This window comes from Apteryx mantelli, chromosome 5, assembly GCF_036417845.1.
Source record: "Apteryx mantelli isolate bAptMan1 chromosome 5, bAptMan1.hap1, whole genome shotgun sequence".
Classification (NCBI taxonomy): domain Eukaryota; kingdom Metazoa; phylum Chordata; class Aves; order Apterygiformes; family Apterygidae; genus Apteryx; species Apteryx mantelli.
The window spans coordinates 12,144,630-12,168,754 of NC_089982.1; the positions used below are offsets into that span (position 1 = coordinate 12,144,630).

Sequence of the window (24,125 nt, forward strand, 5' to 3'; positions counted from 1 at the left end):
CTTCTCCTGACTAATATTTTATATCTATGTCCTTTGCCACTCGGCATGCAAGAAGAGCTTTTTCCCCCGATTTCTCACAGTCCTTTTGTAGCCACAGATGTAACACAGGATTATTAGTAAACTAACCGCGAGTCTGTATTCCCCTCCCAGGGCCAAAATCCACCATCTCCAGCATCCAGGTTCTGCTTAACAACTCGGAGGCGCAAAAGGGGCTCAGAAGCCACGGTGGGAAAGCACACGGGTTGCAGGCTGCTACCTGATCATGGCTGCATGTTAAGCAGTGTCAGGGTGAGTTTTATGTTACTGCATCTGTCACTGCTACAGGAGGTGTCAGGCCATCTGAAAAGCACCCCCGGCCCCCAGGCTGGGCCCTGCCTCTCTGCTTTAAATTTGCGCTTTTTCACTTGTTGTTGCTAGTCAGGTATTTTACAAACATGTCAGAACAAACCAATAGAGAAAATTCGGAGTTTCCGGCAAAAAATTAATTTAATTTGGAGAATATTCTTGGGCACAGGTGTGTCTGGGAAGGGATGGAGCTGTAGAAGTCAGCCCTCGCAGGGCTGCTCGTGGGAGCCCCCCGTCACACGGGGCGGCTGCCGCGCACACATGCGGCCGTTACCCCGCGGTGACGGCGCGCGCGACCCTCTGCGCTTCGGTGTCACCGGGACGGGGGGGGGTGGATGGGAGGGGGCAACCCGGACGGCGATGAGGGTGACACGGCGCGGCGCTTCTGGCCGCCGCCGGAACCGCCCGGCCCCGCCCGCCGCCGGAACCGCTCTTCTGCGGCGCGCGCGCCCACGGGGAGCGCTTTGTGCGCTGCACCGCGGCGGCCGGGCAAGATGGCGGCGGCGACCGGGCGATGCCTGTGGCGAGGTGATGGGGTTTCGCCTTCTCTCGGTTGTAACGGGCGGGGGAGGCCTGGGCTTGCAGCAACCGCCTGGTCTTTGGGGCGAGGGAGGCTCGTGCTGTGAGGGGCGGGGGGCGACCGTTGGCGTTGCCCGCGGGAGGCCCCGGCTCCGTCTGAGGTGTTTTTTTTTGCGTTCCCTCGCAGTGTTGGCGCCGCTTCGCGGGGCGGCTTCCCCCGGACTCCAGCGGTGCCTCCCGGCCGCCCCGCCGCCCGGCAGACCCTACGCTGCTGCTGCCGCCAAGTGAGTGCGGGAGGGTTTTACTGGTACTCTTGAAATAAGAAGTGTAACAGTTCTGGGGAAAGGCTCTTTTTTGGTAGTATTTTTTTAAAAACGTGTGGCTCCATTACAGCTAAATGGATAGTGTCAACATGAAAGCTAGTGAGCTTATGAAATTGGTTTCCAACAATTCTTCTTTCCCGTTCCATTTGGTTTTCATGACTTTGTTTACTATCTCTTTAAGTATAACACTTCTGCATAAGTAGGAGAAGGAAAAATTAAGTCTGTATACAGAGCAGTGAAGCAAATGGCATGTAAAGTGTTGTTGTTAATTTTTTCACCATAGCTAATACAGAAATGAAGAGCTCTTCAGGTAGAAGTACTTATCTATATCTGTAACTTTCTTTTTTTATTTGAGAGCCTTTTAAAAGAAGTAGCAAAATAAAGATTTGGGGCTTCTGTTCATTAACTGCCTATAAAATGATAGGGGGAAGAGGAAGGGCTTCCCCTGTGAGTGAAGGTGGGTGGGACTGCCATGTTCCACTGGAGGGGGGAACCCCATACCACAGCTGATGTGCCTGTCTTTGATTACTGGGAAGGTGTGCAGGATGTGCTCAGATTTAGAAGCACAATGCCTAGTACAAGTCCCACTGGGGCAACACCTGTAAAGGTTTGTGTGTTGTCTTAAAGTGGTTCTGCTTTGATGCAGTAGGGGCTTATTAACTCAATTTGGTGCTGCACAAATGTGACTATATTGTTTATGGAGCTTAGTTGCCTTTGGAGCTTTTAATTTTTGAATGTTTGGTTTCCTTCTCTGACATCTGAGAGAAAGGAGTTATTGAGATGAATTTAGAGATGTTATTCATGGTTTCTGTGTGCAGTGCCTATGTTGTTAACTAATTATTAGTTAATCACTGACACATGATGGTATCTAATTGCTTTGGAACATGTGCTGAGCTCTTGGGTTGGTGATCTAACATTCTTTTTTCTGTTTGGTTTGTCTTAGAACTGCAAAGAAAAGTTCACAGAAGCCTAAGCAGGAAGAAACAAAAAAGAAAAAGGGAACTATGAGGCGGCCACTGATGAGCAAGCCAGTGGATGATGTGTACTTAACATGGTGTTATGAGCGGCCATCCTATGATGTAGAAGTGGCTGTGGGTATGCTAAAGAAATTTCAGGAATTGGACTTCACTTACCCAAAACAGCATGTGTATGTTAACATAACTCTGGATATGGCATTACAGAAGAAGGTAAGCTGGAAGTAGATAAAATCTTAATTTTAACACTGGAAGGATGTATTTTCAGTGTAGTGTAAATGCTGCTGTTGGCCTGCTCGGTTGTCTCCTGCAACTTCCCTGTTTGTCAGAATATTAGGTGCTTTTGCAGGTAATCCTGAGTACTGATGGGATAAGGATGGAGTCATCAAGACTTCTGAAAACAGGCTGTCCGTGACTGAAACTCAAGTCCAAACAGAAGTGATCAAAATAAGCTTTACATCTGTCTTGGGCTTTCAACTTAAAGATGAGCATGCTTACAAGTTAACAACATCACATGCATCTTCATTCTGTAATGTTTCCAGTGCTTTCTCAGCAATGCTGTGTTTGATAGCTGTGTAGTTCTACCAGTGTTGGTAGAATGACTGTTAGGGGGAGAAGTCTAAAGATGAATGGTTTTTTTGCCATCTCTGTCCCCGCCTTGTTCTTTTCTGCTAGTCATGCCCTTTGAAAGTATGCCCTTGCTTGTTTACCTATGTCAGTTTTGCTGCTACAGTTGGGATGGGAATGCTGTATGTACGCCACTGGGTTTTTATCAAGAGTCAGTGGGAGGCAAGTATATACAGAGAAGGAAGAAGTACATGCAAAAAAAGTCTTATTTTATGCTCTGTTTCCCTGGGACCCTTGGGCTTCATGCATGTACCAAACTATATGACTGCAGGGCAGAGAGTTAACTGGCATTGCAGTGACTACTGGAAGATGCTTCTACTTGCCCTGACAGCTGTGGTAGTGGTTCCTCCCTTCTTGGTCTGTGTGACAGACTGGCCTCAAATTCAGAGCAGAATTACCTTGTTACCTTGTAACAGTTGAACTGGAATGCTGTACCAAGACCTTAGTTTCTAGATGGGCTGTTTGGGGAGTGCCTTGCTGCTATCTGGTTACCTGGTTTGGATTTATGTCTTAAAAATTTTTCAGAAGACACAGGTATGAAGAAATGAGAGAAAGCAAGGTGAATCTCTGTGCTAATGTCATCTCTTGCCCTCTCCATTTCCTTGGCAGTTGTCAGGAATCCAGCCTGTGTGTCCCGTCAGCAGAGTATTTTAGCTTCCATAGCCTGTCTTCCCTTGTGCCAAGGTGTCTAGCCCAATTTAGTCTTTCCTTGAAACTCCTTCTGTCTCCTTCATAAGTAGGAGACAGCTGGCTTCTTGAGAATACAGGTTGCTGCTTTCCGTGTGTAAAGGCCCCCCTTGGTGTACTAGTTGTCCTTTGGAGGTAGGAAATAATTTCTTACTTGAAGTATAGAGTTCTGGCTCCTGCTTCTGGTGGTGATGAGGCCTCTTGAAAGATGCATTGCTTGCTGATGTTTTGCCTTGGCCATTACATCAGAACCTTAATTTAGATAAACATTTAGGTGGTGTAGCTGTATGCAGCTTATTACTGGCTGAACCTGAACATAGTAGCAGTCTCATGCTTTGGGTTGCTGATCCCAGCTCCTTCCTCTTGGAAAATTGTAACATGAATAATTCTCATCTTTTAAGTAACTGTAGCCTAGATGCTACTAATGTCTATATACTAGACTTTATTATGTGCCTCTTTATTATGAGCTTTGTGTAGGTAAGTTTGTTATTTAGGGGGCTAACTCCATAGTTGAGTTTGGCCAAGTTATGTACTATGATTTGTCCTAAACTTATGCCTTCGATTCTCGTTTTAATTGTCTTCCTTTTCTTTTTAGAAAAAAGTGGATCCATTTGCAAGCATTGTTCTTCTTCCATATCGTTTTACAGATGAAATGAATAAGGTTTTGGTTTTCACAGAGGTGGGTAAATGTGAATTACTTCAGTTATGTACATAGCATGCTTTTACAACACAGCCAGTTCTCATATTTGTACTGTACCTTTATTTGAAAGACTCTGCGAATGTTTTACAGAACTCTCAAGTCTAAGGTTTGTTTTCAGCAGTGTCTTGATGTATTAGCATGTACCTTCTTGGATTTCCTTCATCTTGATGTGTGTTTATGTAGAATATTGTAGCAGTGTACCTGAGGAGTAGTCATGGATATCTGCACAGATGTGGCTAAGTGAGATACAGTTCAAATTGGTTAGTCAAACAAACAACCTAGTAGAATCATCTACTACTTAAATTTGCTTATATTGAGCTTGCTGGAATAAAATCAGGCCAAGTCATCAATAAACATACACCAGACCCCCTGCCCCTGGCAGAGTTAAAGCTTAAAATGACTTGAGGTAGACTACTCCCATTATTTTGCAGGCAAGGCAGTGGTATCTTATTTTTAAATTTTTGGCTGCTGCTGCTGCCCTCTTTCTGTAAAGGCTTTAAATTCCTGTGACTGAACTGTGAAAGCTGTCAGATTAAGTCCTGCAGTTGCCACTTTTCTCTCTGTGATGCAGTCAGCTGTTTAATATGTGAATGTAGTGTGTGTGTATATATATCTTTTGATGGAAAAAAGGGAATGAAGTTCCTTGATTAGTCATAAGGAAGGAAAAAAATACTCAGTTTGAGTACCTTTATGGGGTCTCTTGTTTGCTTTCATTGCATTCATACAAAGCATCTTATTCCTTTAGTATTGTGCAGAGCTGGTGCAAGGGAGGTGCTGGTATTTCTTTTTGCTTGCTTCTTTCAGTTTCTAATAAAAATCAGAGCAAGTGTCTTCTCTTCTGACTTCCTAATAACTTTCTAACCAAATCTCTTCTCTGTTACTGCTTGTGGAGAATCCTGAGATAATGATTAGAAACAAGAGAAACTTTTTTTGGCAGATGGTATAGAATTAAAAACTTTGTGAGCAAATGTAATACAGACCATTTAGTGTAGCAGTCCACGTCCACCACTGCTGTCTTAAACTCATTTTCTTAGTATGCAGTGCAGATAAGAAGTGTTTCCTATTTTTGGTAACCTATGTTGTAAAAGGATCCCATGGTAAGCCGGGGAGGAAAAGCAAGTCTTCCTCAAAACCCGAAGAAGGTAACCCCGTCCCCCAAGCCCTCCATCAGTGTCCTAGGAGTTCGCAAATGTGAAATGATGTGAAGAGCAGTTGTAGTCTCTGTATGAGACTAGTTTCAGCCTCTTAGCTGAAACTAGGGCTTTGCTAGCTAACAACCCAAAACTAACGGTGACTTGGGACTTCAGACTTTTGAATCGCTCTAATAAAATGAATATGCATGTATCTGTTTAATATTGCCCTAGGGGAATATCATGGGTTTAGCTGACCATCATTTGCACTTTTTTGTCAAATTGGGCACTGTAGCTGCAAGGTAAGAATCCTCCTGCAGAACTGACAGCTGAGTAAATACCTGAGCATGCAGAGTTCTTCAGTGCTATGTCTCAAAATCTTCTCTATTACTTCAAAATCACATGGGATAAAGTTGCCCTTCCTTGTGAAGGTGTATATATGAAAGGCTAAGCAACCGGAACACTTTACAGTGCTTTCAGGTGGGAAGTGTGGAGCTGTTCGGTTCATTCACATAAAGAAAAATCTCACTTTGACTTTGAGACATGAATATCTGCCTGTGTCAAAAGCTGAGCTAGAGTTTGTGCAATATTGCTATTTCCATACCAGTATTTCCTTTCCATATTAGAGATGACAGTGAAACCTTGCAGAGGACAGCCGAGGTTACTTTCTAAATGTTATTTGAAGCAGAAGTTTAAAAGTACTTTCTCTTTAAAAATAAGGTTGTTCTACTTCAGATAATTAACACTGGCTTTCAGGAGCATGCTTCATGCTTTTCCTTTAGCTCTGAGTAACAATAAAGGCTGACTCCATCTAGTGGATGGTTGACTGTAGCTTCCAGAGGGTGAATGCAGGAGAGAGAGAGGACTTCTGAGAACTGTCCAGCAAATGTGACAAATCTTACTTCTGTCTACTGGAAGAAATGGACTAAAGGCTTTATTACTGATTCTTATTGGAACTTGAAGTCAATTGAAGTTGTAATTCCTATGTTAAATCCCCAGCACTAGGTTTTTAGTCATTGCTTGTCTTAAACCATTTAGACAGGGTATTTTTCTTAACTTATGAATAATCTCTTTTTACAACCAGTTGTCAAAGATAAATCACCTTTCCAGTGATGCTGATACTGACAAATTAGTTGGTAGTCTAGATGTTACTAATTGTTTTTTCTTTTTAACAGAACAAGGAAGAAGCTGAAATAGCTCAGCAGAATGGAGCTGCCATTGTGGGAGGAGTTGAATTAATCAAATGGGTATTTATTTTCCAAGAACTATGTGAATTAAACATCCTAGCTAATAACAGAGAATGAGGGGGAGGGAGCGAGAAATCTCATGTTCAGCAAGCTCTATACTGAAATGAACAGACAAAACTAGGAGCGAGATAATGGCTTCTCTGATATGTTTGTAGATCTAGCTTAAGTACTGAAGTAATTAATTCCTAAATATTTTTTTATTGCAGATTTTGGAAGATGAAATAAAAATGGACTTCTATGTAGCTGTTCCTGAAATAATGCCTAAATTAATACCATTGAAGAGCAAGCTAAAAAGAAAATACCCAAGTGCAAGAAGAAGTAAGAAGGGACTCTTTGATAAATCTAAAGTATTGGAATCTAAAATACTGGAATAAGATTTAAGTCTTGAGGTGACATTAATATTTTTTTGATAAAGAAATAGTGACACTGGGTATTTGTGATTGTGTGTAACCAGGAGCCGCTTATTTCTCTTAGATGAGAGTTGCCTTTGGAGAATCTAGTACCGTGAATTTCCTGTACAACTGATATAAACATGGGATTAGAGTCAAGATAAGTTTGTCAACTAGTTGCTCCTATACTTGTGACTACGAACATAATGAAATGTAGTAGAAACACTTGAAGAAAATGGCTTCACTGAGATAATGCAATTGCCTAACTGTTGTACAACTCGTTTGGATGTTAGCTTTGTGACTATTACTGCTCCTTCTGCTTATCCAATAGTTCTCAACAGCGTTGTTCTTTGTGCTTTTCCTTAGTACAATCTGTTTCCTTAACTGTGTGGCGCCTCTTTTTTTTCCATAATGCTCAAGAAATTCCCTTTTCAGGTCAGGTTTTTCATAGTAACAAACATCAGTCTCTAAGTACCTTTGTCCTCCCTTGCAGACTTCCTTTATTTGTAACTGCTTAAGGGATCCATTACTAATTTGGGGGAGGGGGGAAATCAGATAGTATTCAAACAGTACTGAGTCTGTGCCAACTGTGTCAAGTACTGTGTCTCAAACTGTATTGCTTACTTCCTGCCCCAACTGTCTTTGCAGTGTTTTTACAAGCTGCTGGCAGTGTTTTTAATCTTGTAAACATTTGAGGCAAGCCTATTAACCTGTCCAAAGCATTGCAACAGAGAATACTCCAGATGGATTTTAGAGCAAGTGACAGATGTATCATGCCATTCCAAGTTCAGATGTCAATAAGCTACAAACCAAATGATTTCTTTTGGAGCCATCAGAATGCATGTGGGAAAAATAATATTTGTACTTGAAGGGATTGAGTGATACTGTAAATCCACCAAATGAGCCTCTGCAGCTGAGATAACAGTGAGAAAACAGCTGTCCTGACTTGTGGGAACACTCATTTGGGCTATAGCATGTTTCAGGTAGCTTGTAACCTTGCTGTTACATAGCTGTAGACAATTTGTTTCTTAAGGTAGACACGTGGGGCTTGTTCTAAACTTAATTCCTTAGGTTTCAGTGTTCCGAGGTACTTTAATTACACAACCAAGCTTTAATACATGTAACATGTTCTTCACAGGTTCTTTATTTGAAGTGAAGTCTCTATTATGTATTTTGTACTGTAGCAGCTGTTCATGTGCACTGATGAATGGGGAAGGATGGAAGAGGGAGAAGGACTTATGCAGAATCTCTGTGAGAGGGCCTTGGTCTTGCTTGGGAAGCTGTACTTGTTTGGGAGTTTCTTCTTTAACTGCCTGAACTGAAAGGTTGCATTCTTCTTCTACTAGTATTATCTTTCATCGTGCTAATAAACAATGCTCAAGCTACTTTTTTTTTCCTGTTTCTTGTTAAATTAGATTCCATGGGTCATGATATTCCCAAAATGCTACAACTCTTTAAAGAAGGCCTTGAGTATGCAGTGGAAGAAGAGCATCTAATCAAAACAAGAATAGCAAGAGTAAGTTGTGTACAGAGTTTAAGTTTCCTGTACTGAGCAGAGCCAGGGTTAATATTAAGTAGAAGGGAAAAAAAATGTTGTTAACATACAATAAAAGAGCAAGACAGACCTCATGCTAAGTGGTTAAGGACATCAAAACAGATCTATATTTGCCACCATATTGGCAATGTATTGTAGTGTTGAATGAAATGGGATGCAAGTCAAGTAGTGATTCATGTCTAGCAATTTCCTTGTGACTTGTGGGATGTTAACATAAGTTCCACCTCTTCTTCATTTCTGTGGGTTAATGATTTTTTATTCAATGTGTAAACTGGGGATGGTAAGTCAGTGGTCAGTATGCACAGGTGGATCAAAAAGAATTGGCTTTATTTAACCTAATAATTAAAGACTGATTGTAATAATGAAAATCTGTGAACTGACCTGGTGTCAGATAAAAATTTTGTATCACACTGTAATCATCACAATTTGTCTGTTTTGATGGCTGTTTTGTAAGGAAGTAGTTTGTGTTAAAGGATCTTTTCCTCTTGTTTTGGGCTCTCTGTTTTTTTTCCTTACTTGCTTCCCCTATTTTCCTTGCTCTGTCTTGCTTTGTTTTTTTGTTCTGTTTAGTCTGTGTGCCTTGCCTGAGTTCTAGCTTTTTTTAGCTGATAGCAGTGCAGAAAGGAAGCTTACAAGACCTTTAATCCCTGAAGTTTTGTCTGGCAGTGTTGGAGATAAGATAGCTTGTTAAGTCTGGCTAGCTGTGGCAAGTTGTGTGTCTTGCTCATCTTTACAGAATTTGGAACTGAGGTTCTTGGGACTATTTGCCTAAGCTATGTTGTGTATTAAAGTTTTGTAGAGGCAGGGAATAGCTTCAGCTGTGTATAGATTTAATGGGAGTGTGTGGAATGTGGAATCCATAGATCTATTCTGGTTTCAAGTATTGTAACTATATTCTTTTGTATCTTTAAACTTCAGATGGTTTGAAATGACTTGTGTTATACTGTAGATCAGCCTGAAATAGTTGCAGTTGAAACGTCTTGTAAAGCTTCTTTTAGTATTGATTAAAAAAAAAATTTTTTTAATCAAGGTGAATGAAAAACTCTGGTTTGACAGTGTTTGGCGAAACTGCAGTTGCATCAGCTTAGTATAGCTTCATACAGCTGTAGTTAGTTTCTGAAATGCAAAAACATGTCCTGCTAACATAAAATGTCCCTGGTGTTAAACAGTTCCTCACACTCTGCTACTAGGCAGTTCTGGACCTGCCAATCTGTAGCACTTGAAAGATTTGGTGCAGTCAGGGATGTCATTTTGTGGTGTCCTTCTTGGTTATTCCATGCTGTTTCAGGGGAGGCTCCTCTGGTAATAGAGCAGTCATTTGTGAATGAGCTCTTAACCTAGGTCAAATAGTATGACTGGGGTTTGTACACTGCAAGTTGGTCTATGGTGAGTCAATATCAGCTACATAGCAGTGGTGACTAATGCTGCACATGCAGTGTGGCATGTTTTGGGAGTTGTAAGCAGAAGGATGAATCTGGCTTGTGTAAAGAGTCTCCACCCTTTCCAGCTACTCTATTTTAACTGACCTAGTTTTGCTCCTGTTAGTGCAGTGATGCTGGAAGGAAATCTCGTTAGTACAGGTGAGGCTCTGGGAGCCTGTGGAAGCCATGCATATCTGCACGCTACTAAATCAAGAGCTTCTTAAAATGAAATCTTGTCAGTGAGGAAATCACTTCTGAATTGCACAGAAGCATAAAGATCTGTTGCTGTACTCCAAACAGTAGCATAGATGCTTCTGGGACTCTGCCGAGTTGGCCTTTCTCAAAGATGTTTTCCCTTTAGTGCTGCTGTATGATGTTGCTTGTTAGTTCAGTTATGGCCCATGGCTTGATATAATGCTGCAGTCCCCCACAAGTCAGTAGCTTCAGTGTTTGTTTTTTCTGCATGTGGGAAATGATTGGCAGCAGTTAGGTTTAATTGGTGTAATCTGGAGTTGTAAAACAGAAAATGTAGAATACTCTTTTGAGAAATGGAGCTTAAAGAGATAGAAGTGGGGATGTTCAGGGTATGTCAGTGGTAGTACTTGCAGAAGGCAGCTTAAAGTGTTTTTTGTTGAGGATTTTGACATACTTTTGAAACCGGATAGCGTGCTGTTGATCACTACAACATACCTTTTCTCACAAACTGGTTTTGTTTTTATAGAAATATGAACTTAAATGTGATACTAGGAAGCAATCTCTAGTCTCTTCATATTTGTGCAGAGTGTTGCCTGGGAATTTGTTCTTCTGCAGAATAGACCAAGATTATTTCAAGAAATCAAATTCTAAGGTTTGTTCTAAAGGATGTATTTTTTAAGGAAGAGGTGTGTTCACAGGAGCACAGTTTCATTCACGTACTTAGAACTATGGAGAGATGTGTACCAGACCAGAGACTTCCACAGTTTTGGTGACAGGTAGAAGTGCATGGGAATTGAGATTTAAGGCAAGAAACGGAAGGTGCCTGTTGGCACTAGAAATAGCATCCTCCTCTGTGGATGACAGTGTAGGCTATAACTGTCAGTGTTGTCTTTTATTTTAAAAAAAACCAAAACTTTTCAACTTGTGTTTTCAAAAAAAAAAAAATCAGTTATTGATGAGGTGCTTACTCTTGCATTTTTGAAGTGTTTGAGTTGAAAAAGACTTGGGGGGCAGAAGGGGACAAAAGGGAGCCATGTGAAAAGCACAGGTTCTAACAGTTGTCTGTTACCTGTTTGAGCTGTTCTCAATTCCAGATCTCTGATGTAAAGGCTTGCCTACCTGGGAAGCTGTTCAGGGGAGCTGTTTCTAAAGGATTCAAACTATGGTCTGGTTGAGGACAAGAGGGAGACTGCCTTATATTGTGTACTTCAGTGAGAGCTGAAGGGATGAGTGTGTCCTACAGGACGAGGTGTTACTTAGGTCTTGATGGTGTGCATTAGGCTGTACCTGAACAATGTCCTCATATAAAAAGGCAATGGTGTGTGTCAGAGGTGATCTCATATGGGCAAAAGGCTTGAACTTGAAACAAAACAGTGGACCAAGTAAGTGGTTTAAAAAAACCCCCCAAGTTTAGCAAGTAAAAGTAGGAATAGGAAACACCATTTTCTCATGCTGCCATTCAAGCTGGAAGCATTTCTGAGATAGTGGTCCTAGGCAATATACAGGTAAAAAGAGAGCCCTTGGTTCTCAAATTGTCTACAGAAATGATATCTGCAGCATCCAGGTTATTGTAGGCTCCTACAAAGAACTGTTCCCCCCTTCTGTCCTTTTCAGAAAACTTGATAACCTAGCAGAAGCCTATGGAATCAAGGCAAGACAAAACAGGGCAATACTCTGCTCGTGTTGTTAATGTCCTTGATATTTTCATGAATGGTGCAGAAATGTTCATCTGCCATGTTTGCCAGCACTTAACTGTTGGTTTAGAGGCTTTTTGATCACGCAAGCAGAGATGTTCCACTTCCTGCCCTCACTCAAGATTCTTGATTTCCCGGAATAATGGCAGACTTATTCTTGTATTGTATTTCTGCACTGAGAAACAAAATGTCTTAGGAGTAGCTCTAACCCTGCTTTTAAAATAGATTCACTTAACACTTTGTATCAAGACATTTGAGCATAACTTTTTGGTAGAGTTGAATGGAGTCAAGTGCTCTTTGAAATTAAGAGAATCTCATTTTAGTTGAATAATCATTGACACAGAGGTTGCATATTGCTGTGGGATCCTGGTCATGTTACCATTATTAGTAATGGCTTGGTGTCTCACCATTACTATAAGCTTGAAAGGTAAAGCGGGGCTCTGATCCTCGTTAGACAGGGAGGAGACGAACAACGCTCTACTAGAAAGCAAACCTATTAACTCATGTCTGCAAGGACACTTCTTGTTTTGTTTGACTGAATTAAAAACTGAATACAGGCATACCTTGGAGATATTGCAGGTTTGGTTCCAGACCACTGCAGTAAAGCGAATATCGCAATAAAGTAAGTCACAAATTTTTTGGTTTCCCAGTGCATATAAAAGTTATGTTTACACTATACTGTAGTCTGTTAAGTGTGCAATAGCATTATGTCTAAAAGAAGTACATACCTTAATTAAAAAATACTTTATTGCTAAAAAATGCTAACCATCTGAGCCTTCAGCAAGTCATAATCTTTTTTGCTGATGGAGGGTCTTGTCTTGATGTTGATGGCTGCTGACCGATCAGGGTGGTTGCTGAAGGTTGGGGTGGCTGTGGCAATTTCTTAAAATAAGACAACAATGAAGTTTGCTGCATCGATTGACTCTTCCTTTCACGCAGGATTTCTGTAGCATGCGATGCTGTTTGATAGCATTTTACCCACAATAGAACTGCTTTCCAAATTGGAGTCAATCCTCTCAAATCCTACCACTGCTTTATCAACTAAGTTTGTGTAATATTCTAAACTCTTTGTTGTCATTTCAGCAATGTTCACAGCATCTTCACCAGGAGTAGATTCCATCTCAAGAAACCACTTTCTTCATCCCTAAGAAGCAACCCCTCATCCGTTAAAGTTTTATCATGAGATTGCAGCAATTCAGTCGCATCTTCAGGCTCCGCTTCTAGTTTAGCTCTCTTGCAGTCAGTTCTAGTTCTCCTGCTGTCGGCCGGTCCTTTGAAGCCAGGTGTTGACTTCTCTCTAGCTAAAGTCCTAGGTGGCATCTTCTTCCAATATAAGGCTGTTTCATCTACACTGAAAATCTGTTGTTTAGTGTAGCCACCTTCATCAAGTCTCTTAGCTAGATCTTCTGGATAACTTGCTGTAGCTTCTACATCAGCACTTGCTGCTTCACCTTGCACTTTTATGTTATGGAGATGGCTTCTTTCCTTAAACCTCGTGAACTAAGCTATGCTAGCTTCAACCTTTTCTGGTGCAGCTTCCTCACCTTTCTCAGCCTTCACAGAATTGCAGAGAGTTTGGGCCTTGCTCTGGATGAGGCTTTGGCTTAAGGGACAGTTGTGGCTGGTTTGATCTTCTATCCAGACCACTAAAACTTTCTCCATATCAGCAATAAGGCTGTTTCTCTTTCTTATCATTCGTGTGTTCGCTGGAGTAGCACTTTGAATTTCCTTTGAGAACTTTTCCTTTATGTTCACAACTTGGCCGTTTGGCACACGAGGCCTCACTTTCGGCCCATCTCTGCTTTCGACGTGCCTTCCTCACTAAGCATCACTTCTAGCTTTTGATTTCAGGTGAGGGATGTGTGACTCTTCCTTTCACTTGAATGGTTAGAGGCTGTTGTAAGGTTATTAATTGGTCTAATTTCAATATTGTTGTGTCTCAGGGAACAGGGAGGCCCAAGGAGAGGGAGAGAGACAGGGAAACAGCCGGTCGGTGGAGCAGTCAGAGCACACGCAACATTGATAGATTAAGTTCACTGTCTTGTACGGGCACGGTTTGTGGTGCCCCAAAACAATTACAGTAGTAACATCAAAGATCACTGATCACATAACAGATATAATAATAATGAAAAAGCTAGAAATATTGTGAGAATTACCAAAATATAACACAGACATGAAGCGAGCATGTGCTGTTAGAAAAATGGCACTGATAGACTTGCTTGACACAGGGTTGCCGCAAACCTTCAGTCCCTGGGGGAGGGGGGGGGAAGCTTTTTATTTTTTTTATCTGTGAAGCTCAATAAAGCAAAACGCAATAAAAGGAGGTATGCCTGTACTGTGGGCAGCTGGAATTCCAGATCTTCCTGTTGAAGGAGCCAACCCCAAGATGGCTGACGTGTCTAGGTTTTCTGTTCTTGTTAGCTTATGTTTCTGTGAAGGGCTGTAGTAGTGGATTCAGGATAGTGGTTTTTTCTTTTTCTTTTTTTTTTTAACAGCTGTAAGCTTGGTTAACATGCTTTGAGAAGTGATCTAGTATTCTGCTTAAATGGTCACCTGGCTGCTCAGGTGTCTTATATGCCTTGAGATAAAACCATAAAAATTCCAGTTCCTTTTTGGGAAAGGACACTGTGTGACTGAATTTTGGTACAAGTTGTTAAGAAAAGCTGGAACCTGGTTTCTCAGTCCAGGTGCTAAAATTCTTGATTTCCTGAGTACTGCAGTCTTTATTGTTGGAGACTTGAGTCCTCATGGCTTCTTCTATGGGAAGCTGTCAGTTGTGACCAAGGCTGGAAAATCATTGACTGGATCAGTGCTAATGTATGTTCATTCTGTCTACCTTATAAATGGATGGGAAGAAAAAGAGGAAAATCAGCTCAGGGGTTGGAAAATGGCCTCGTCTGTCTTGATGAGCGATCTATTGCTCTCTGGAATGGATTATTGTAGGAGTACATGTTGTTGCATCGATTATTCTCTTATGCTGTTGGCTGCAAGTACAGGAAATGTGTGTGAGTGAGACAGGGTCAAGTTTTTCCTCCTTTAGAGTTCTTGGATGTGGTGAGAAATAACTCTCTGAAGTGAAAATGCCTATTTTGAGAGATGTGCATGCAAAGAAAAGGGCTGTTGTCTTTATCAACTTCCTCCTGGAGAAGGGAATAAAACAGCATAGTGACTCAGGTAAGTATTATAAGATTCTCACTGGAATTCACAGGAATAAGGGAAGTTGTATTTGCTGACTTTGCATTTGTGTATTTCATATTTCTTCTATTCCTCATTTTTATGAGAAAAATGCTATTTGAGTCCTATATGTCTGTGTGCTATGGAATGTTTTGTTTATTTTATAGTTACAGTGCCACTAAGGCAATGGTAATCTTAAACATCTTAATTTACCTCTAGAAATAACTTCATACTACACTAAAATTGCCTTGAGTTGTTTCAGTAGTGTTAAAATGCTGAAGGGATTTCTTTGGTTGTTAGTAGCTGACATGATAAAATACAGTTCCTTTGAAACTGTACTCATCAAAAATGAGATGAGTGCCACGCTTGCAATGGATTTACAAAAAGAGGGATTACTTCACTGCTCCTGTGTCACTTAATTTGAAACTGCATGAAACTTTCAGTTCTGTTATTTTTATAGATGGATAGCCTTATCAGAACCCTTACTAATTCTGGAAAAGGTGCTGTTTTCATTCTAGAGAGGCAACAGTTTGTCCAGACTGCTATTGACTGTGCTTTCCTTTTGTTTATTTTTATTTTTTTGAGGACCTATCCTGGGAAATGATGCAGACCATCAGAGAAGGTCATGACAAGCAGAACTACCACTATTTTTTTGGTTTACCTTGGCATGGCTTTTGGTGTTGTAGGTTTGCATAATATGTAGTCAGTCAGCTGCAGAGTATAGTGGATGACATGTAGCTGTGTATATATGTTACTTGATGCATAACCTTAACTTCAGAGCTATCAGCTGTTTCATTTAAGCTAGACAGTAAACCAATTGTAAACCATGTTATGAACTGAAGCAGTTGATAAGTCCCATCAAGAAAACTTTTTCCATTAGCTTATTTTGATTCCATTAACTTTCTGTTGTTCAGTTCTTTAAGGATGTATAAATAATATGTATTGGGTTTTACTTTGTAGTGAACTAAGTCTTTAGGCATGCATAACTGCATGTCTAAAGTTGCACCTCTCCCTTGCACCTAGGCATAAGAGAGCTTTTTGTCCCTCTGTCTGTTGTGGCATAGAGTTACTCTATTCCTTTAAAGCCTTTGCTTCTGAAGGACTTGGCTATCTTGCTCTTTTTGTATGGGTTCTGTTCTTGCTTTTCAACCTAAGTGTCTCAAATACTGGTTCCTTTCTTTGCACATCCTACTCGCCTCAATGAGGCGCACTCTCCATGCTACTTCCACCATGTAGTACAGCTTTGCTGTGTCAGATGTTTTTTTTTCTAGCTAGTTTCAAACTTTATTCTCCTATCCTATGATTCTTAAAGCATTGAGTTCAATAGTTGGTGATAATCCTGCTTCGCAGAACTTTATCTTCTTCACTTTGTCTTTCACTATTTTTCTTAGGCTCTGCCATGACCCCCACTTCCTTCTTATGTTGTATTTGGACTGCCAGATAGTTAGGCCTGTAGTGCAGATCAGGTGACCTGACTGATCTCTTGTAAAAATAAACTGAGTACAGTTTCAAAAAGCAGTTCTGTGCTGAAAGCTTGTTTTTTAAGTGCAGGACATATTTGTTCTTTATTTGCATATTTAGCTAGCAAATAGCTTTGGCTTTTTTATGTGCTAGGCATTAGAAGCTTTGGCACTTCATGAATGAACTTTTGAACATAATCTGTTTTGGTGAAACTTCTGCAGCACTGAATACTTATGGACAATTTCTGACCGGGCAGCAGAGGTAGAGACATTTTTGAAGGCATACGTAGATCATGTTTCTTTACTTAAACAAAACTTCCCTGAGTCTTGTTACAGCGCCTTGTGCTGCTCTGTAGAGAAGTATGCTAAACACTCACGAGTGAAGTAGGTACTGCTTCATTTCCATTCTGATTGTAGTATATACCATCATCCTGCTAGCTACTGTGTGGTTAGGTTGTATTTGTGGGAAGAAGTGCACTAGAATATCATCTATAGCAGCTCCTTGTGCAGCTGCTGTTGTTTTTCAGGAAGGCTCAGATCTTAAGATCCATAGCTCCCACTGAAATGGACCTGAAAGTAGCTTGCTTTGAAGATGTGGTCCAGAGCACCTCTGTCAGTTTTGGTGTAAGTTGGAATTAAATATGAATGTGCTGGTACAACATGAGTGTGCATATGCAAGCAGTTACTGTGGAGTAGTTATTGTGGAAATGTGGAAACTACTTTGAAATATTCAAAGACTTTGGGCCTTAATTTTCTTGATTATGGAGCTGTTGGCACCTAAAAACTTATGTAATCTCTGGGACAAAGCATGTGTGTCTGAACACAAGTCGCTTTGAGTCGTGTTTTCTTTCCCTATTTAAATGTAGAATACATATCTCAAACATGAAGAAATTAGTTAATCTCTTGAAGTGTGTTGTAATTCTCAGTCCTTATAGGAAGTAAAGTTGACTTTTAGAGCAACTTCGTAATTCTGTATCTTACGGACTCTTTAAGACTGGGTTACGGACTGCAAATGCTAAGTAGGTCATTCAGACTGTACGATTGAAGAGTCAATTAAGGTTTGAACTTAGTATAAGATTTGGAAGCAAATGGTTCCAAATGTTAATTTGAAGTATAGGTTCTAATTAGCTAATGAAGTGCTTTAAGTTGTTCCAGGTTAGTGTTCCTTTATTTTAAATGTCATGCTGCTTGGCGAGTGTCAGTGAAGTGAAATGCACGATGGTAGTCAACACTGATTTTTATATCTGTTGCTTTATTGGTGATTTGAGTATCTTGCAATTAACCGAACACTGATGGAAAGATTAACCCATACTGGCATATGTAGCAGAGGAATTGCATTTGGACTGAAGCCTGCCAGAAGAGCATGAACAGGAATTAATGGGTCAAGTTTAGGAGGAGAGTAGTGAAGTACAACAGTATTTCTACTGTAATGTAAGCCACACATGGACAGAAAAGTAATTAAATGATGTCTTAGTGAAACTTATTTGTGCTACTTTGGAAGGTGGGAGAGAGGAAGAGGGGACCCCAGGGTTTGCTAGGAACTCTGCTGAGACAGCGTTAACTTCAAATGAAAAATGCTTTTCTTTTCCCCCTAGCTTCATCCCTGCTATGTCCAGAAAAAGAACAGGATTTTCATCTAGATGAAGATGTCTGGTTGATATGGGTGAGAGCAGACAGCAAATGAAGTATAATGTAGCAGGGCGTCGTAACAACAAAACATTGTTTAAGAAATGCGTGTCAAATCCTCCTGGAGCTGAGCTAAGTCAGCCCTGGCTTTGATCTGAGGGTGTTCAGGCTGGCATGTCTCCTTATCATGAGCTGCTTATTGTTAAAGAGTCTGGGTGAGATCAACAGCAATTTTGGTTTAAGATAATGGGTCTGTGAGGTAAGATGGAGATAACGATTTTATGGCAGTGGTGTTGGCTCACTCCTGGGATTTGTGATTGGCCCAACTGGGGTAGGGACCGCTTATGTGCCTGAAGCGAGATGTGCGTAAGGGCCTTGGACAGAACAAGCTTTGTTGGAAGGTGGAAAATGCCAGAGACAGGAATTAGGGTACCTGGAAAGGGTAGATACAGAACTGGTGTGTGAAAAGGTAGCGTTTAGAGTTAATACTGGAATGTTTCCGTGTACTTTCTGTAAGAGGTAAATTTCTGTATGAGGTGTTGAAAAGGGAAAGAGAATAGAGGAAGAACTTTTTAAAAAAATATATATATATATCTCCCCTTTGGTTCAATTCTGGTAATATATTTCTTCAATTTGAGGGTCTTCTGTGTTTGAGTTGGTGTGTTTTATATTCTGGTAGCTGCTTTTCAAAGCTTCTCTCCTAAAATGCTTAATTGCCAGTAACATTTTTGTCAAAGTACTTGTACATCTATTGTTTTAAGTCTTTATTTCTTCTTTTAAGGCTGTATGTGGTACACAGAGCCATGGGAATGTAATGCCCTGAGTAGAAATAAAAAAAAAAAAGTAGTGACAAGCCTGTAATGCTGTATAAAATACTTGGGGTCATCTAGCTGAGGCTGCTAATGGGGTTTTTAACTCTAGAACAGGGGGCACCATTTGAAGAAACAAAATCTACCCAAACACAGAATAAGTATGTACCCAGCCCACTTTAATCTAGGCTTTAAGTATCACCATGGCTAACTTTGAATTATCCTTTTCCAGCTGGATATGCCTACTGAGCAGATAGTTGCCAATCTAAATGCAGTTATCCGGGACATCTGCACATTCAAGCCATCAAGCTATGGTAAGTAGCTTTTCTTTTGATCTGCTAACTGAAGTTATAGCAAATGAAATGAAGAAATGAGTGTTCTTAACCAGGGTGCCATCAGATGACTTCATGGCTTTATCCACCTTGAGACTGGAGGAGGGAGCTGTTAGGCAACTCAGTAAATCAAGGCCTAAGAACTTCCCAGTCCATAAGGGCATGAATAGGGTCTCTTTCTATTGATGTGAACTCCTATTGCACTGCAGCACTAGGTAAGCATCTGTGAGGAAAGAAATGAGATAATGTAGTAAATCAAGCTTTGCAGGGTTGACGCTTAAATGGATTCTAGCCACACAGTGAAATCCTAATGAGACGTGGGGGGTCTGCAGGGACTGCGTGCATTGGCTTTACCCCACTGACATGGCTCTGGAGTTGAGTGCAAAGCATGTGCAACTAGACTCCACCTGCAGTTACTTTAGTTCAAACTATGCTCCAGCTGACATCTAATCATATGTCAGGTACCTGCTTGTGAAGACATACCACCAGTTCTTTTCTTTTGTTGCCAAGATGCTTTTTTGATTTCTGCTGTTCATTCTGCAAAGCTGCTAATGCTGTCTTTAAAACTCCTGAACCATAAGATCAGGTTACAAAGGATTTAAGAGGATGAAGTCTGTTTTGTTTCTGTGGGTTCTGCTCACTGTTCCTTAGCAAAGAAGCTGAACTAACATGCAGTCTGGTCTTTTTCATAATGAAATAAACTTTAAACAAATGTCATCTGTGTAACTGGAGTGGAAATAGTGATTTAAGAACATAATTTTATACAAGAATAGCCATATGTTTAAACTAACAAAATGATTAACTTGGGTCAATATTGGTTTAATTTTTGCAAAAACAGTCGTCATGTCTCTTTCAGTAATGCTCTATTAATAAAAACTACCATACAAACCAAACATGGATTATGAAATGCAAAGTATACAAACCTTTTGAAAGCTTTTCAGCCCCCCAAAAATGTTTAAGGGTTGGGTGGCCAGAGATGAGTAATTGGAAGCAGAAAGTGAGACTGTTTTTTGCATTAATAAGTTGCTATCTGAACTACAGCAACCTAGTGAAGTAAGGGAAAGCTGTTCTGGGCTTGATAGCCTTTCTATTTGTGTTTTGCAGTATCCAGCTTGCTTCTTGTGGTGGGCTTTTTAGTTGCTTCCTACAAGTGGCAAATATATTTAATCAAGCAAACTTGATTCTTAACACATCTTTATGACAATTAAGTCTAGATATGCTTGCTGACTATCAATCTAGACCAAGTAATTGCAGATTATTGTTCCTTGGTTCCTTTGAACTTTCCATATATAATAGAATGTTGTCTTGCAGCTATGTAGTTATCACAAAACTGCATGCCTGTTTAAGTCACTTGATCCAATGCAAGACTAAAAATACCAAGTATGCTTTCTCAGAGTGTAGTATAGGAGTTGTATTTTACCTTCCACAAAGTCAGGCTGCTATTTTTATAGCTCCTCTTGTAAAAGGCTCCTTCTGCATTAGGTAATGGGACCCTGAAATAGGAACTGTTTCTTGTGTGCCTTGTTATTTACCAATATTTAGATTATAAACAGGAGGCTAGTTAAATTCTGTGAAGCTCCAAATAAGTAAAGCTTGATTCCAGGGTTCTGGAGCCTAATGTAACTTTTTGTGGTTCTCCTGGCCTGGCTTTTCTAATGATGGGTCAGGAGCAGGTGGTAATAAACTCAGTTCCCCTGTGGTCATGTTTGCTAGAACTAGAATGTTACACATGTGGCTTAATTGTTGTGAACAGGGAATTGTGAACACAGAGCTGTGTAGAATTAGTGTTAATACTGAACAAGAGCTGATCAGGATTGGACTAGGAGAATGTTGTTTGCTATACATGGCAAGTGTGTTTTAGTCTACCTGCAATATTTATTGTGTTTCAGTCTTTGGATCAACTTGAAATCTATTCTTCCTCCTGCTTCATGGCATTGTTATCCTTTTTTTAGCACCAAGTGCTTGACTGTAGCTATCAAACATGTAATGTCTGTAGTGATCCCTAATCACCACGGTCTCTGTGTACGTGTCCCAAACGATAGTAACATGTCTTTTCTGTACCACAACTGGGCTGTCATTCAGTTCCCCTTTCCAAACCCAAAGGGGATTTGAACCACTGCACACCTCAGCAGTCCCTTTATCAATTTAGATGCTGTTTTCCTTGTCTTGGGTTGTGCAGTCTCAGGCTGCAATGTATATGTAACTGAAAAAACAGACAGTGTTTTGTAGAGCATTACTGCTTTTACCTTTTCTCCTTTTAGAGGAGGAGTGCTGAAATGCATGTGTCAGTGCCTTACAGACTTGTAATGCTACTGAAAGACAGGCAGTGCCTAGCCCATCCTAAGATCCTGTGCACCCTATTTTCATCTGCATATCTGCTGCTGTTCCCCTTTCTCTTGAGGGGCCTGTAAGCAGAATTGAACTTGTTTCATCTCTTCTTTCATCTTAAAGCTGCACTTCCTAGTTAGAAGTGAGACTGTCTTCCTCTTGAAGTTTGGGGGGGGATAATAGTGCTGAGGTGAGACTGGACATGGACTGTAACTTGTGAGTGGTGATTGCTGGATGTCACTTTCCTGTGCTGCTCCCTTGTCGAGAGCTCTGCAAAATACTTAGCTCCTTAAGAATGCTTATGTTTTCTCTTAAAATCCAATTCTACTTTTATTCTAGAGCTCAGTTGTTTTTCCCACCAACTTGAAATACCCGAGTGGTATCTTGGAAAGCACAAGGTAGCCTCTGTACAAGGTCTGAATAGGTGCTTCCAAGTAACTGCTACCTACTCAGCTACCTAGGAATGAAATTATGCCTTTCTCTTTGTTTCCTATGGAATTGCATGTCTGATACATCTAAGCTTAAGTGAAAGACTTCTTTTCTAAAGGTATATGTGCTTCCGAAGTCACTTCTTGGAGAACATGACCCTAGGCTGGCATATTGGACTGCCAGAAAAAAGTGATTAGGTTGCTAAAGAACTTTCTGCCCATCTTTCCCAACCAGGACCATGTTCCAAAGTGAGTGCATCTGTACTTGGTTTTTTTTGAAGGAGTGTGTGTGTGAGAAATGTATGAAGCTTTGTGTGCCTTGAGGCCTGGGGTGGCTGTGGGTGAGGTACTGAAGGAATAATGTAGCTGCCATGTTAGTACCTTCTGTGATGCCAGAGTGTGAATTTCATTTTAAAGCCAATCTGCCAAGTTGTGTGTGAAATAACCTATACTGAAATGGTTTTGGTATATGTATAGATGAGTAATAAGAAAAATCAACCTGGAGACCTAAAGAGTGGTGGAATAACTGAATTGGTGTTGTCCTTCTTGGTTTTTTTAGGTCCTTTTGTGCAAAAGCTGGTTATTCGATCTTCAACCAGTGAAGGTTTGCTACTGAACCTTGATGGACTTCTTCCTCAGGTAGAGAAAGAAGAGGAAAAAAGCCCTGAAGATGAAGAATAACACATGTCCAGGAACTTGTTAGTACATCATGTTTTCCCTTGTTGATTTGAATATCAAGCGTGGAAAACAAGTGGTGTAATGCAAATCCTACCTGGTGAAAAGGAAAAAAATAAATTTGAATTTCTTTAAAATTCCATGTAAAGAAACAATGTCACAAATGGGAGTCTTGTGTTAAACCTGAAGGTGTTAATACTTCCTCTGGAAGCTGAAAGCTCCCTGGTTTGTGGGGGTTTTTCTTTGCATGTAATAGTTTATACTTAAGGATTTACAATATTACTTTTATTAAGTATTCCCATCCAGTTCCTATAGTTGCAGATGAAAAGCTAGCACCCATCATATCTATAGCTTTGGGCTTTCTGCTCTGAAATAGCAGCATGTTCAGTGCTTTCGTGTACTTGACTTGGAGTCTGCGGAGAGAACTAATGCAGTCTCTTGTGCCAAGCTGCCTAAATAACTTGTGAACAGAACTAAGTTAGATGGTATTTACCATACCATTTCCTGCAAAATCTGAGATGCAATTTCCTTTGAGTTGGTGAGTGTCACATCTGCATGATGCTTGTGGAATCCCATTTTGTTTAGACTTAATCTACCTGCAGAGATGCTGGGCAGGTAGAGGATTATTGCTTCACTTGGCACACTAAGGCTATCTGGAGCTTCTGAGTTCAGGATAGTCATTGCAATTTAATTGTAACAGTAGAGTTTTTCTACAGAAAAATGGGTTGTCCTCTGAGAGGAGAGATTGTATATACCTTATCTTGAAAATAATATTAATTCATCCATGTATAACTAATATTTTGGTCCTCAGGAAGTTCAATTAGTGGGTTGTTTGTATTTTCCTTTAAAATTAAAGAATTTGTTAGTGTTCCAGGGTGAAACCTGAGTAAAACTTCCAAGTTTATGTATCTGTTTCATGTCTGCTAGAAGTTTCTTTTGATGGGCTTGCAAATAACTGGTTGGGCTAAGTGGATGGGTTTTGAGGGGGCTTCACAATAGGCAGGAGGAGGTATCCCTCTTCCATATAAGTTTTTCATGGAGGAAGACACCTATGCCATGTGCGCTGTGATGAGACTTTGCCTGAAAATGCTGATGGACACCTTACGTGGATTCCATGTGTTTCATCGGGGGATGAAGGGTACGTATGAAGAGGAGCTGTGACTAGCTGGGAGCTGTAAAGGTACAGTCCTGTGCGAAGTTAGTCATTTCAGAGGTGCATTGTACTCTGTAGACCTGGCCAGAGAAAACTGATGTATCCGTGGCTGGACAGAAGCTCCCAACCCTTCCCTGAGAGCATATGGAAGAAGACTGCAGGGTCCCCTGCAGCCATACATCTGTTTCACCTGCTCATTTGACTCTGTGTAGCTATAAACACCGCCTAGACTTGGCTCAAAATCTTGAATGCCTAGACTTTGTAATTGAAATGGAGGTGTCTCTTAGTACAGCTTGATGTAAGTGGTAGATTGCCAATAAATGACTTAAACTTT

General features: G+C 40.6%; 1 protein-coding gene across 1 annotated transcript; it reads left to right on the forward strand.

Annotated features, from left to right (window-relative positions):
• Positions 1–839: 839 nt before the first annotated feature.
• On the forward strand, positions 840–24,125 carry MRPL1 (mitochondrial ribosomal protein L1). The gene is made up of 9 exons (XM_067297520.1): positions 840–873; positions 1,052–1,148; positions 2,131–2,374; positions 4,071–4,154; positions 6,481–6,552; positions 6,759–6,870; positions 8,357–8,457; positions 19,108–19,189; positions 22,523–24,125. The coding sequence occupies exons 1-9, from the start codon at positions 840–842 to the stop codon at positions 22,642–22,644; spliced, it is 948 nt and encodes a 315-aa protein (XP_067153621.1). The 3' UTR covers positions 22,645–24,125.

Excerpts from the sequence above, each read along its gene's own strand:
- MRPL1 (XM_067297520.1), top strand. The coding sequence starts at position 840 with ATGGCGGCGGCGACCGGGCGATGCCTGTGGCGAG. Across the intron at positions 1,149-2,130 it reads TACGCTGCTGCTGCCGCCAA|AACTGCAAAGAAAAGTTCAC; the intron begins GTGAGTGCGGGA and ends GGTTTGTCTTAG. Across the intron at positions 6,553-6,758 it reads GAGTTGAATTAATCAAATGG|ATTTTGGAAGATGAAATAAA; the intron begins GTATTTATTTTC and ends TTTTTATTGCAG.